The sequence below is a fragment of the Stegastes partitus genome, unplaced genomic scaffold (genome assembly GCF_000690725.1).
Source record: "Stegastes partitus isolate 25-593 unplaced genomic scaffold, Stegastes_partitus-1.0.2 Scaffold191, whole genome shotgun sequence".
NCBI classification, from domain to species: domain Eukaryota; kingdom Metazoa; phylum Chordata; class Actinopteri; family Pomacentridae; genus Stegastes; species Stegastes partitus.
In genome coordinates, this window is record NW_007577922.1 from 50,205 (window position 1) to 65,288 (window position 15,084).

The 15,084-nt window shown below is 40.8% G+C and overlaps 1 protein-coding gene across 1 annotated transcript; it reads left to right on the forward strand.

The window, feature by feature from the left end:
• Positions 1-10,184: 10,184 nt before the first annotated feature.
• uncx (UNC homeobox) lies at positions 10,185-12,936 on the forward strand. The gene is made up of 3 exons (XM_008280356.1): positions 10,185-10,443; positions 10,974-11,149; positions 11,926-12,936. Exons 1-3 carry the CDS (start codon positions 10,185-10,187, stop codon positions 12,934-12,936), a joined length of 1,446 nt encoding a protein of 481 aa, XP_008278578.1.
• The last annotated feature ends 2,148 nt before the right edge of the window (positions 12,937-15,084 follow it).

Here is a 15,084-nt window from a genome sequence, read left to right on the forward strand (position 1 = left end):
TGTTTGAGCTTGTATTAATAAGAAATAATCAGAACCTGGCATGTGTCAAATGGTTCTCCCTTTTTAATAGTCATTTAGATTTCGCAAGTGTGATTTAACTCAAATTTAAAAAGAGTTTCAGGCTCTAGAGGACAGTAACAGCAGGGCTCTATCTGTATGTTGTGTGATGTTGATAGTTGCAGTGAATGTAAAATCATAGTATTTCACTGCCCTCCAGTGGCTACAGGGGGAACTGCAACACATAAATATAAATACAGTGTACAGATGATTATTGCAGTAACACTATAATAGTGTCAGCACATGTATTGAATATAATAACAGCTGTCTATTTTCTAATGTAGAGACTAGTCTGTTCTTCCTCATACGATACAGGTTTAAAAATGTGCTTCTCTTGTGTGAGCATGTTCAGCTCATAGAGATACTGATCAGATTAAAGACAAGAGAGAACACAAGGATGAACAGTAAAAATCCTAATCACTGGGTGTTGTTATTCTTCAGTCCAGTACAATACCAGTCTACAGGTTAGATTCCCCCCCAGCATTATGTTTTCTTGTTTTTGTCGCCCCTCTGTGGTCACCTTATGTAACTACAAGACAAACCAGCCTCCTGATGTTTATGAATACCATTCCCTTTGCTAAACAATATGAACCCCTGCCACATGCGCTTAATTCAGGTAAACAATTCTAAATAAACCTATCATGTTTTCCTCACATCCCGCTGTGGGAACACATATTTCCCAAGTATCTCAGCCCGGAATGAGGTTACGGTCAAACAAAAGATTCCAATTTAAGTTTCTCTCCAGCATAGAGGACCAAAATGACACTTCACGTCTCTCCAACGTTTTCATTTTAAATGCAGATGACTTTTCTTTCGACTAGCAATACCGTCAAGACCACTCCACTTGTCATAATTTTTTATTTCCTGCCGTGTCCTTTACCCTTCCTGCCAGCTAATTGTCCTCAGAAAGATGCCTGTGTCTTAATTAATTTGTAATTAAAGCTCATCTTGCTGTTTCTCCTCAGGTGAAGCAGCATGCAGGACTGATACGTTTCTGTAGACTTGACATAATAATCACAATTTGAGCTCCACTTACCGGCTTTTTGCGAAGCTCCGTTGTCATGGAAATGGCTCTGTTGACATGCAAAGACAGGAGAAGTGAGAAGTAAGAAAGTAGGTACTGTTTTATGTGTTTCAACAAACTATCTTTGACATCCCTCTTCTGTTTTATGTTGCTTTTAATTTAGGTGACAATCTGATAAGGCTTTTACAGACAAAACACGATTCCAAGTCCTTCTCTGGTCACTGATTGAACACCTACAGACTCATCTCTGTGAATCATTGTGACGCACTTAGAAGTTTTTCTGTCAAATAATCCCTTCCTGCCTTAAAATGGCTTAAATGTAACTCTAAACCAGTGCTTGTGCTGTGTAGACATCTATGAAGTCCTCACTTCTCTCCACCCACCCCTTCCCACTCACTACAGCTCAAGCACACCAGCTCACCTACAATTCTGATCAGCTACTTTAAAACTCCAGCTACACAACAGCAAGTTGTAGTGTTTAGAGTGATTCAGCCATACATGATAGAGCTGGGGCTGCAAGATGGCTTGATGGACAGCACCGGTTCGTGTTCCGGTGAGGACATCCTGGGATCTTTCTGCGTGGAGTTTGCATGTTCTCCCCGTGAAGTCTGGGTTCTCTCTGGGTTCTCCGGCTTCCTCCCACACAGTCCAAAAACATGTTGAGGTTAATTGATGATTCTAAATTGTCCGTAGGTGTGAATGTGAGTGTGCTTGGTTGTCTGTCTCTAAGTGTAGCCCTGTGATAGACTGGTGACCTGTCCAGGGTGTCCTGCCTTCACCCTGAGTCAGCTGGGATAGACTCCAGCCCCTCCCCCCATGGCCCTACTGAGGATTAAGTGGTGTATAGATAATGGATGGATGATAGAGCTGGAAGAAAGCTCTGAAGAAAAGTAGCAATACAGAAAGTCCCAGCTTGCAAGGTGACAGGCTTGGTTCCTCTGTTTTTTGTTTGTTTATTTTAGTGCATAGAACCCCAGAAATCTGAATCTTTGTTTTTGAAACTGTTATTGCAGCTGGATATGCTCAGCCATGTTGTTAACTGCATTTTTTTGCTCATGAGGCATCTTCAGCGTTTAAAAAATGTCATGTGAGGTAAAAAAAATAAAATAAAATAATAATTTAAAAAAAGAAACAGAAAAAGAAAAAGAAAAAAAGAAAAAAAGACTTTTACCAGAGCTTAATTACATGAAGTCAAATAAGATATGTGTAGAGCTGTAGCTAACAGTAATACTAGTCTGAAAAGCAGTACAGTTGTTAATTATCTCACTTTAGGGTATAACAATAATAATAATAATAATAATAATAATAATAATAATAATAATAATAATAATGGCTTTATTTATATAGTGCCTTTCAAAAACAAAGTTTAAAAGCGCTTTGCAAGCAAAAAAAAATAAAAAATCTAATTAGGCAATTACTTAAAACTAATTCCAACAAATAAAAAAGAAAAAATACTTAAGCCAAGTCAAAACACTATATATATATTTTTCCATTTTAATTTAATTTTAAATTTTTTTATTGCACATTCAAAACAACAGCCATCCCATCAGTGTGTTAGGCAGTTGCTGGTGTCTTGTGCTTGCACCAGTAAATTGCTTACATTACACTGTGGCTTTGCAGGTTATATAAATGCTTGACTGAGCAGTTATCACCAAGTGAGCAGTGTTTCCATTATGGCAGTGTACCTTCTATGTACATATCTTCCTTCAGCAGGTTGTAAAGGAGGCACAGAATGAACTGCATGTCTGAGTGTTTCCTAAGTTACAGTAAAAACTCCAAGTTTGACATGTTTTACATCAAACCCTTGTATTGTCGTAGCCCTACACTAGAATCGTGCTTTACTGTGTTAGCATTTCTAGAATCACTGAGCACCAGGACTCTGCGTTCTTACAGAGGAGTGTGAAGATACAAGGTGGGAGATGTGGTTTGTTTAAAGACATATTTACCTGAGAGGCAACATTTCCCATTGATGGTGCAACGAGACGTTAATTTAACTGCTTAACTTAATAAAAGCCAAGTTGGCATTTGAAGGTACCTGTAGGCTCCCACTGGTTTAGGGGGTAAATGAGCTCACTGAGCCCTACAATCACTCTGTATCTTGTTATTGGTTTAGACAGCACAACACAAGTGTTGTATTGGAGGAGCCGGTGCTGTTAGATTTGTAATTCTAATTCTGGAGATAAAATTAAAGAGCAGCATTAAATCTCCTTTTTATGTTCTGACTGTTTCTCTGCTGTGTCTCATTTGTGCTTTCCTATGTAAACTGCAGCTAATGTCCATAAATGCGGTTCTTAATCCATCAGGTATTGATCAGTGATCCATGTTTGCACAGATGTCAGAACAGTGAAGCACTTCTGTTATTATTTAAAAAGGATTTTGGGTTTCCTTCTTCTCTGATTGTGCTTCCAGAAATGAACCACTGTCATTTCATTTTTGAGAGTTAAAGTCAAATGTTTGGATCATAAATGACCTCCCATTCTCTACTATGCTGCAGTTTCACAGATATTTTATTGCAGATCTTTCAAAACAAGAGGCAGAATCCAAAAGGCCTGATCTAAATCAAAGCATATGGTAGATTTGATTGTGTTTTCTATTCAAAGTGAGGCTAAAATCCTCTTTATTTCACTTTTGTTTGGTTTTAGTTAAGTTGAGGGTTGATTTAGAGTGACTAGGACTCATAATAAGTGTAATTCTGCAGCCCTTGAATTAAACTTAAGGGACTCTCTGACAAACTCATGTGATATGATCTGTCAGCTAGACAAAGTTTTATTTGATTTCCATCTTTTGAAATATTTAACCCCAAAAGAGTCTTTGAAAGCAACGGAATTCATGAAAATGTCTGTAACTCAGTTTTATTAAAAAGTGTATTAGAGCTATATAATCCCAATATTAAAATTAATTATTTAAACCCAAGTCCAATCATCCAATCTTCTCAGAATTTACCAAGAATGGATCCTGGCTGTTCTTCAACTTAAGTTTTGGACTGAGTTTAATGGAGCATTGGAGCATTGTTTTAGATGGCGCGCAGGTTAAATCTTTCACACTGATGTTCATTTATCAGAGCGGAGAACCTCGTGGTTTAAGTGTCTTTGCAGGTTTTACCAGTTGATGGCAGCAGGCGTCTTCTACAAGCCACAAGCTGCAGAGGGATCATGAAGAGGGAAGGATCCCAGAGAATGAACACAGTGGACCCACACAACATGTGTATCCGTCTGTTTGTGTTGGAAAAAGTCTGAAAAGTCTTGTATTTCAAACACAAAGGCCAAATAGAAACTGGATAGAAAGACTTTTGTATCACACCAACAGTCCATATTTATGATATTTAAAGGTTCTTTAGTTCACAACACTGACCAAATGTCTCATAGAATCTAATGAATTACAAGAATATTTAAAGAGGATGTCATGACTTTTTCAGCGTCGCCATTATTCTCCTGCACATTTTTTGGCTCGTAAGGAACAAAATGATTAGGAAGGGAACAATAAAGCCACTGATTTAAGCCACGCGACCAGAGCTACTCCTCCGCCGAGGTGTTCCATATAATGAAAGAGTGCATCATCAGGAGCCGACAGAAGCAGTTACAGAGAGCGTAAATTTCTCTCCTGTTCTGCAGCACCTGGCTCATAAGCTGCTAACGCTGCGGCCAGATGGCACCACTCTAAAAACACCTGGCGCTCCGCACGCGTCCCCCAAAAGCTTCCTGGAACGCCGCAGACCCCCCAGATCTCCTCTTCTACTTGGACTGTTGTTAAGGATGTAGTTTGGGATTATCAGTCATATTAGAGGATTACAGGAAACTCTCAGCAGAGTGGCGGAAGGAAAGGAGAGGAAAACATGGTTTAAGTATCTACTCTTTCCAAGTAAACTATGAGTTAATCTGTACTAAAAAACCAAAGCAAGAAATATTAAAACTGTATGTTATAGCGAAAACTTTTCCCGCTTTGCTTGTTTTCACTACAGATCTGCCTGGTAGACTACAAAATGTCAATACTTCATGATAATGTTGGGAGGCCAGAATGTTTTTCTTTTACTTTAACATCTATATTACAATAATATTAGGACCCTTTATTGATTGCTGTGGACAAATCAAGAGGTCAGAGGTCAACTTTTGCTCAAGAATACTGCCTATTTCGGACAAAAATGCAGATGTGTCTTTTGTCACATATTAAAGGGTCTAGATGTGTTCAACCTATTCGACCTGGGTTTAATTTACTCACTGGCCTCTCAGTTCTCTCGCTTGAGCAAATAATGAAAAGCAAAACAGCCACTAGAGGGCACAGCAGGTCTTTTTATCCACACTTGAGTAGTTTTTTTTTTTTTTTTTTTGAGATTTGCTTGTGGTGAAACTCTAATGCAGGGTCAAGGTTGCCTAAAGGTTAAGGCAGGTAGGTATTTAATTTAACCTAAGAGGATGATTGATATGCATGAATGTGGCATTAAAGTTCATTTGCTGCTCCGGAAGTGGATCGCACAATCTGAGGAGGAGCAAAGTGTATATTTCTCCACAGCATTTGGAGTTTGTTGCACATGCATTTCAGAATGTCATACCGGGCTTCGTATTTTAGTGTCAGAACAGGCTGTCTTGGCTTTTTTTTTGTTTGCTCCAGTGTGGTTGGAGTAAATATCTGGGGTTTTTGGTGTCTCTCTCTTTTTTTTTGTACAGCAGCAGATGGCCAGGAGTACAGTCACTGCTCTCTCTACCAGATCTTTGCAATGTGAGGAAGCAGCGAGGGACTGCTATAGCAATCCTGCCATCACTTCCAAGTTGGCTACAACCAAAATAAACCACACAAGCCTAGCAACTAGTACTGTTTCTCTAGGATAGCTGCATTTCTGTGGCCTTGTCTCAACTTTATGCTCAGTTTGATCAAAGTTTAGGAATCTCACCTGACCTGCAGGGTGTGCATCCCTCTGAGGGGAAAGTGTGTTGCAGGGAAGTTTTTTTGTAGTTGCTTAACAACTCCCCCCCTCCTCCTGCACATGCACAGAAGTGAGGCAGACAGACAGACTACATGCATCTATTCACATTTGCAGCCATCCACACCCATTTGGGATTATACGCAGGATGGCTTAAAAAATTTGGATACACTTCTTCCTCCTCTCTCTCTCCCTCTTCTTTTTTCATATTCCTGTAGAGTTGAATTATTAGATTGAAGTTGAATAATAAGCACTGAGTCAAACAGCACACCCTTCATCTGCGGAGCTGTAATTAACGGGGGGCAAAATGCAGGCGGTGGCGAAGGAAGAGAGAGAAGAAGAAAAAAAAAATGCAAATTATTCTGCACAAAGGCTCCTCACAAATTGGCGTCACCATTTCTCAAATTATATCATTACTATATTTTGAAAATGTTAATCTGTTGAGCGGATTTCCCGGGGGAGTTGAGTAAATTAGTTCTATTTCCGAGACTGCCTCTCTGCAAAGGCACGGCAGCGACAAGCACCTCTGATTTGCTGATTACAATTAGACTCCCCAGTTTGGGCTCCTTCAAGCATTGATAATTTTCGGCATATTAAGCACGTTTTAGCAAAGGTGATAAGTCAGTTTTAATTGAAATGAAATTATTATTCTAATGGAAGTTTGGTTATTATTATTAGGAGGCACTAGTCATTCTAGCTTCATTTTTAATATATAAATACTGGGGAGTAAAAAAAAAAAAAAAAAAAGATTTTGAAGGGCATTAGGGTGTCAGGATTGAATGAGGTAATTTGAAGGGAATTACTTTCTCTTCTATCAGAAATGAACTGAATTAAAAGTCCAAATCAATCGCTTTCACTTCTCCATTCTACTTTGACAGCGGCACAATTACAGATAATTAGATGGGAGGAAACTTTTAATTGTGGGATTAGAGAGGGAAGAGAATTTGTAGGATCAGAGGAAAAAATTTCTAGGCAGAGTTTTCTTGCTTAAAATCGAATCAAAGGATTTGCGAGCTTAAAATGGCAACCAGCTCCTCTTTTTTTTTTTTTTTTTCTCTTTCTCCTTCTCCCTGCTGTTTAATTGGAATTGCATCTAGTTCATCCAAATCATCCAAAACAATTAATTTAGATTTAATTCTATAATTATCATCAAATCGAATAATGTGCAACCTAATTTAGATAGTTAAAAATTAACGTGCGTGAAGTTAATTGAGTAATTAAACTCCTAAACTGCCGCCTATTAATTTGCCTGCCTAATTAAAAATGAATTTGATTCTGTGCTGCTAAAGTAGGCATCAGTGTTGGATGGGCATGTTGATAAGGCCTGTGTCTTTTTATTGGGGAGTGGAGGGGAAGGGGAAGGGGAGGGGAACACCTATATTAAGTTGGCATGGATTTCACTTATCTGGTTATCTGGAGTCAGGTGAGCTGCAAAATCCTCTTATTGGGAGCCAAACAGACAAACAACACACACCAAAAAAAAGTTGGCATTAAAGAGACTTGAGGCTATTTAGGGAGGGGAAGATAAAGTACAACATTATTTAGCTCCCCAAAAAGAAACTTTGATGGATGCAAAAATCTCTGACTGGAATTCTTTTTTTTTTTTTTTTTGCTCAATTTGACCTCTTGATTAGTAAAAGAATGAGTTGTGTGTGAGCAACTTTTCCTGTGCGATCCATCAGTGCCACTGCTGTTTCCCTTCACCTAATTCATCACTGTGGTGAGCAGTGGACTCACAGCACACCTTTTAAGAACACTCCTCAGAGATTAGAGCAACATTTAACACTCCTATGAATTATTAAAGAAACAAACACAGTGGAAGGAAACACCTCCCTGCTGGAACACACTTTCCAGGTTTCAGCCTGTGGTTGCCAGTCTTCCTACCTCTCAGTTAGTCTTAGGAGTGAATTAAAAAAAGCATCTCCGAGGGATGGAGAGGCCTCTTTATCATGCAATCTGTGCTTGAGGTGAAGGGTTACAACAGGATAAGCCTTGAGGTCAAAAACTGTCACATGCAGTGGAATAATAATGGGAAGGGGAAAAAATGGCAGAAAATGTCATAAAGCATTAGTTATTTTAGAAAGGGCAAGTTTCTGTATTTATTGAAATCCCCATTCAGCAGTGGAACTTGTTATATTTTTAACACATAAAGAGAGAGAGAAAAAAAAGGCTGTTGTTGTTTGTCAGCCACTTATTTGTCCTGGAATTTATCTCCTTGGACAGAAAGTTAATCAATTAGTCTATAGCCCCCTCTGTGCCCTTATTGATTCCAATCAACAATACATAAATGCAGTAAAGACAATGTGTCCTGTTTGCAACAAACGGCTCAGAGCAATATCTATTTTTTTGTTATTATTATTATTATTATTTTCCTCTGAACAGCTGCCAAAAGGGCCAGTTCCAAAGAAAAGGTAACAAGACAAGGGGCAGCATCCGGGCTGAACGCTGGCCTTGTTCGCCTTATTATCGGGTTAATTAAAGCTAGAATCTGACAATGTCACCCGTTGTAGAAAAACGGATTTAAATGCAGTGTCTCTGGAGACTGTGTCAAGGGCTGCTTTTCATTGAGCTCCGAGTTGTGTGTGTGTGTGGTTTGGTGTGGTGTTGAGGGAAGGGGGGGGGGACAGCCTATATATATGCTTGGAATTGACGAAAAGCAATTATTGAATTTTAGATGTTCAAAAAGACATGAATGGGGAGGAATTATTCATAAGATCTTGTCCATATGCGTTAAAATTAAAGTTAAAATACAAAGAGAGAGGAACGCTTCAAAGACAAGCCCAGTGCTGCTTAAAGAAGAAGAAAAAAAAAGAAAAAGGAAGATGGATAAATGGGCGAGATCATTTCTGAGGAGTTCATTAAAATGTAGGGCTACACGCTGGAATACAGAGGGTTGTTATTTGGGCTTGGGGGTCAAGTGACGAGCGGATTATATACTTCCTCATAATAATATTAATTAAACAATTTGCATGCTAATAGGGTAACAATTATCGCAGCTTCTGTTGAGAGATTCAGGTTATTACAACATGCCAATCCGGGTGCCAAGGGTCAGGGAATGAGTGGGGTGCGAAATTTCAACTCTGATTAACATTATGACAGCGCCAGACTTGGGATAAATAAAGTCGAATTAATTATTTGAAAAACCTAATGAGCAGATAGGATTTGGGCTAGACACATATTGAGTGCAGGGAGGGGGATGAGGGGGGTGTGTGGAGCTCTCCAGTTTTGTTTCCTGACGTGAAATGTTGCGCACACGTGGCTTTATTTCCCCCCTTATTTTTTTTTCTTATCCAGTTTGTTGTCTTTGTTCTTTAGCCTTCCTTTATACACTCATATATTTTGCTCACATGACACAGTGCTGGTCGTAAGTGAAGCCTTGTAACTGTAAAATATTATAATTTGACTTTGCAGCAATGTCTCACTTACCTTTTAAAAACACCCATATTTCAACCCTGTATATATATTTATTTATGTGCTATTTTCACACTCTGTCTGACTCTAAAGGTTAAATGATGAGCCATATAACTAACATGTGGGGTTTATTTTAACTCCCAAAGTGGGATTCAAGGGGGGCGAGGAAGGGCCACACAATGCGTAAAAAGGTTGTGCCAAGATGTGCCAAAGTCCTTTAAAAAAAAAGGAAAAAAATCCTGATTGAACAAATAAAACTTTGCAAAATACGGTTTAATCTAGTCTAATATTTATCTATTTGCAGGTCCTCCAGCGAACAAAAAAAAAGTGCAGGAGCTTCTCTGCTTAATCTATCGCCTGTAGCCCCCTTTTCTCTCTCTCTCTCCCTCTCTCTCTCTCTCTCTCTCTCTCTTCCCCGGGATCCAGTGAGCCCTTCCTCCCGGTGGGTCCCCCGTGTAGTTGCGATGTAGTTCTTATCAAAGCCCTCCTGTCTTGTTGTGACAGCTCTGATATTGTTTATTGAGGTGGATGTCAGCTTTAATTAGCAATCGATACGGGGAGCGTTTGCAGAGCGCGCCTCTGACGTCAGAGCCCATTACCGCCTCTCATTGGGTCTCATATTCCCAGAGCCCGGGCTAATTATTGGGAGGTTCATGTGGATAAAGTACAGCTCATCCCTCCCTTCACATCATGTCCCCTACTCGTTGGCCACACTCGCTGCATGCTTTTTAAATTCCCGTCGCCGGCCTCCAGACGTCGTTTCCTCTTGCCTGCGGGATGATGGACAGCAGGATACTGGATCCACCTCACGCCCAGTTCGGAGGCTCTCTCGGCGGGATGGTGGGCTTCCCGTACCATCTGAGCCACCATCACGTTTACGAATTAGCCGGGCATCAACTTCAATCTGCGTCCGCGGTTCCCTTCTCAATAGACGGATTACTTAATGGTTCGTGCGCGGCTTCGGTGGGTAATTCCAACCCCCTCTTGTCTTCGGGCTGCGGGATGAATGGAGATAATCAGCAGTACAAACTGACAGGTAAGCCACATTATGCGCCGCACAATAACCTCTCCTCAAGGTTGGCTATAGCTGCACAAAGACAAAAAAAAAAAAGAAACAACACATAAAGCAACAAAGGCAGGAGATTGCACTACAAGTTGCGTTTAAAGAGGCTCACGCAGATGAGTATTCTTCTCCTCCCACTTCGTTTTCATCACGAAAGCCTAAGATGCATGCAAAGAAAATAAGAAAACAATGTCAGTCGAGTAATTACCAGACTGGAGGAATGCTTGTGTTAACATTTGAGGCTTTTTTTCTCCTTCAAATTTAGCAGGAAAAAAAAAAAGGATTGCACACAGAAGCTGCAGCATGCATCCAAATCCAAACACGAGCAATCCTCTTCACCTCTAAACTTTGCAATATTCTTTGCTTCAAGAACGAAACCAATCCTGTTAAAAGGGCAGCAAAATGTAGTATTTATTTATTTAATTAATTATTTTTTTTTACCCCCTCCTCTTCCAACGCACGCACACATGTTTACCCTTTGTTTACATTTATTCTGCTGTCAGACTCGGGGGACCCAGACAAAGATAGCCCCGGTTGCAAGAGACGAAGAACTCGCACAAATTTCACTGGTTGGCAGCTGGAGGAATTAGAAAAGGCTTTTAATGAGAGTCACTATCCGGACGTGTTCATGAGGGAGGCTCTGGCTCTGCGGTTGGACTTGATAGAATCCAGGGTTCAGGTAAATATTCGCTCCTTTTCTACATCTGATTTGAAGCTTGGAGTGTGTGTGTGAGAGAGAGTGTGTGTCTTTGTTTACTTTTTATTTATTCAATAGGGCTAAGTTCTTAATTAACAAAAATATAAATGAATTTTAAAGTAGCATTGGACAGCTTGCATTTTATTATAAATATATTAGGAGTTATATTAAAATATTATTTATATATATCATTTAAATATTACAATAAAATATCACTGCATGGTTGTCTGACTGGTGTAAATTAGCCACATAAATCAATTTTAATTACACCTTTACAAGAATAATCACACATTTTCTTAAATAAAATCAAATAAAAATTCTCAGAAATCTGTTTGTCAATGATATTGGCAAACAATAGTCCATGTGTTTACAGTTTCTATTAGTTTAACTGGATGGACAACCTTTTTTATTGCTGAGAATATTTTTTGATAAGAGCGAAGTGGAAGTTTTATCTTCTTTTTAAAAATTCAATTTGGATATTTAAGGTGATCTAAAGGCTGTCAGTGACCTATACTTGACCACAGCTTCTTTTGTTCCCAACTTTTTGCTGCTTCATGCACACATATTTAATCAAAGGCCCAATTAAAGGCCCTGCACAGAAAACAGCAAGAGCAAGCTGTAACCTCGCTATTTGTTTAATTACCATATTGTTAAGACACAGGCCTAATTAATTTTCCCCTTGCAGTGACAGACTTTACACACGTTTTTTTACTCGTTTTTTTTTTCTTTTCTGTCTCTCCCTCTCTCTCTATCTGCAGGTATGGTTTCAAAATCGCAGAGCCAAATGGAGGAAAAAGGAGAACACAAAGAAAGGTCCGGGTCGACCTGCGCACAACGCCCACCCCACCACCTGCAGCGGGGAGCCCATGGACCCGGAGGAAATCGCCCGGAGAGAGCTGGACAGGCTGGAGAAGAAGAAGCGAAAGCAGGAGCGCCGGCTGCTCAAGTCCCAGAACAAGCTCCTTTCTGGGGATTTATTTCACACCCCGGGATCAGACAGCGACAGCGGGGTTTCACATGTGACCGACAGTGACCACACCACTGGCCCACCTTATGACTCTGTAGGGGGGAACCAATCGAGCTGCGACCAAACACCTCACTCTCTCCAGACCCAAAACCAGAACCAAAGACACTTGGACCGGGACGCTGGCGGATCCGAGCTGGACTCCCCCGACCCCAGCCACCGGTCAAGCCTGTGCTCCGGCAGCAACCGAGCGTCCAGCCTGCAGAAGCTCAACCCTTTTAGCGTCGAGAGCCTCCTTTCGGACTCCAGACCGAGACGCAACCCCGCGGCCTTACCCTCCTCACGGCCTTTGATAGGGAAAGGACACTTCCTACTCTATCCCATCACACAGCCGCTTGGATTCATTGTTCCTCAAACTGCCCTGAAGACGACCACGACGACGGCGGCGTCGGCGGACTGTGACGCACCGGCGGAGAGAAACCAGCCCGGTGCGCGCTGCGGGAGCTCTGCGGGATGTAGGAGCGGCTCGCCGGACCCTGCAGACGCCTCACAAAAGGGACAGGTGGGAGCAGAGGAAAAGACACAGCACACCAGCCCGTCCAGGGCCGCCTTTTCCACTGGCAAAAGTACTCAGACCTCTGTCATTTGCAGCGAGTCGACTTTTACGCACGAACACAGTCCACAACTTGCTGTCGACGCAGACAGAAAAGAGCATTTAGAGAGCAAGGAGCACCTCGAGTCTGTCCTCAGTGACTGTCCTGCAGAAACAAAGACAGACTCTAAAGAAGATGTCGACATGGAATAAATCAGTGGCGGTAAAAAAAAAAAAAAAAAAAACAAACAAAAAAAAAAAAAAAACTGATATAGCCTCTAAACGACACCTTTCATTAGGCCAAAGCAGAAACTACATATTTGCATCTAATCTCTAGGTTTTCTCCCCAACTCTGCTGATACTTTGACAATGTGCTCTCTCTCTATCTGCGAGTGTGTGTGTGTGTGTGTGTGAGTCAGGAGTCTCTGGATATCCTTTAATGTGTGATAACTTGTCAAAAAAAAAGAAAAAAAAAAACCAAGACCAACAAAAATCCTCAAGAGCTGTAAGAAAGGTATTATACTATTTATATATGTAAGGTTTTTCTTAAATAAATCTATTGTATACAAGCACCTCCAACCGTGTGAGACCCTAAATAGCAGCACATCCAGTGCAGGACTATACAGTACAGTAGGCTTTCTTAAGAAATCTCATGTTGTACTTTGTATATTGCCTTAACAAATTTATTCATCTATAAGCCCCCACTGAAATGAGGTTACGAGCCTGAGGCGAAAAGGACCCGCTCGACTCCTGCAGAGTTTTGATATGAAAGTAATTATTTTCCCGGTGGCTACTGCAGGGGGATTCAGTTTATTTTAGCTCAAAGGGGGTTATAATACATTACCGATTTCTAGTGATATGAAATCACATAAACTTCCAAGAATAATAGAATTAGCATGAAAAGGCCTGGGTGTCAAATTGAAATAGGAAAATAATAGCCCCGGCAGCTGGGAGTGTGTGTGTTTGTGCATATTGGATAGGAGATGGGGATTCGTGGGGAGGCATTTTCATGAGCTTTTTTTCCTCCTCTCTCTCTCTCCTTCTTCTTCTTCTTCTTCTTCTCTCTCTCTCTCCACTTTGTCAGGGCCCCTTGTAGCAGGGCTATATTAAGATAGATGTTCGATGATATCCCTCATTGTTCTGTCGCTTTACATTGATGTTTCTGTGTTATCAGCCTATTGATCATGCGTCGGCTGTAATAGGACGGGCTGAGGCAAACGTGCCTATTTACAATAGCAGAACACATTTGTTCTAATAGGGTTGGTGGTCCCCAGGGAAGCCGTGCAGGATCTGGGACATCTGCTACCCCCTCTTTTTTTTTCTCTCTCTCCTTCTCCCCCCCCTTTGCAATATTAGCAGTGTTGACCACAATATCAAGTCGAAGGAAAAAATAATAATAAAAAAGGTGGATAAAACACCACCATCACCACAAACAACAACAACAAAAATGCAAGTCCAGCTATATGTAGAGCTGCTTGTTTAAAAAAAAATCCACAAGCCCTTTAGTGTTCTTCTTTGGGTCTTGATTTGCAAATAAATTGAAAATAATCAGTGGGGTGAGCTTTACGTCTGAGCCAGCGCAAATGAATTTCTGAGCCAGTGTCCCTTTCAAAATATTTACATAAATTTCAACCCCATGCAGCTGTTTGCTCTAGGAAGCAATGTCTTATTAGGTTTTTTTTTTTTGGTGGGTGGGTGTGGGTGGGGGGTGGTGGCCCCAGACGCAGCCAACATGGCACACGCAGGGAACATGCGCAAGATTAGGCCTGCGTGGCTGCTGTGGGTTAGAGGTGTCTGCATGGTGTTTATGGTGCACATGTGCATGCCTTAAAAATTCATTTAATATTAAATCTCCCACCGGTGTGCAACTTTCCACCATATTGATTAATCCTGCTAGATGATTTCAAAATAAGCTGCGCAATTTGGGCACAAACCTTGACAGAGAATTGACCAAAAAAAACTCCTGTTGTCATTTCTTTAGAAGGTTTCTTTCCTAAATTCTGGGGATAACCGGGGCCGATTTGAAATAACCCCTAAGATTCTTGGGTGTGTATTTTTTTTTTTTCTTTCCAATGCTACTCTTAGGCTATTTGGGACGTGTGCCCAGTTCATCCATAATTCATTAGCACATTGAATGGGGAGTATCGCTGGCTGCACATTGGTGGCCTTAAGGTGAAATTAGCGATTTGCTTAAGTAGTTAAGCTTTTCTTGCCTGAGAGCTGCACGCTGCATGATTCAAGACAAACTATCAATCGATATGCCCAGGCAGCCTCCAGGAGATGTGTCGTCCATGAATCATACTTTATGAATTCAATTTATACCCGGAGAAATTTTCAATTTGAACGCCGGATCATTATGGG

What these genes read in the sequence shown, in the direction of transcription:
- uncx (XM_008280356.1), top strand. Translation starts at nt 10,185, where the DNA reads ATGATGGACAGCAGGATACTGGATCCACCTCACGCCCAGTTCGGAGGC. An exon ending in TCAGCAGTACAAACTGACAG is followed by an intron (nt 10,444 to 10,973) that starts GTAAGCCACATT and finishes TTCTGCTGTCAG; the next exon opens with ACTCGGGGGACCCAGACAAA. An exon ending in TGATAGAATCCAGGGTTCAG is followed by an intron (nt 11,150 to 11,925) that starts GTAAATATTCGC and finishes CTCTATCTGCAG; the next exon opens with GTATGGTTTCAAAATCGCAG.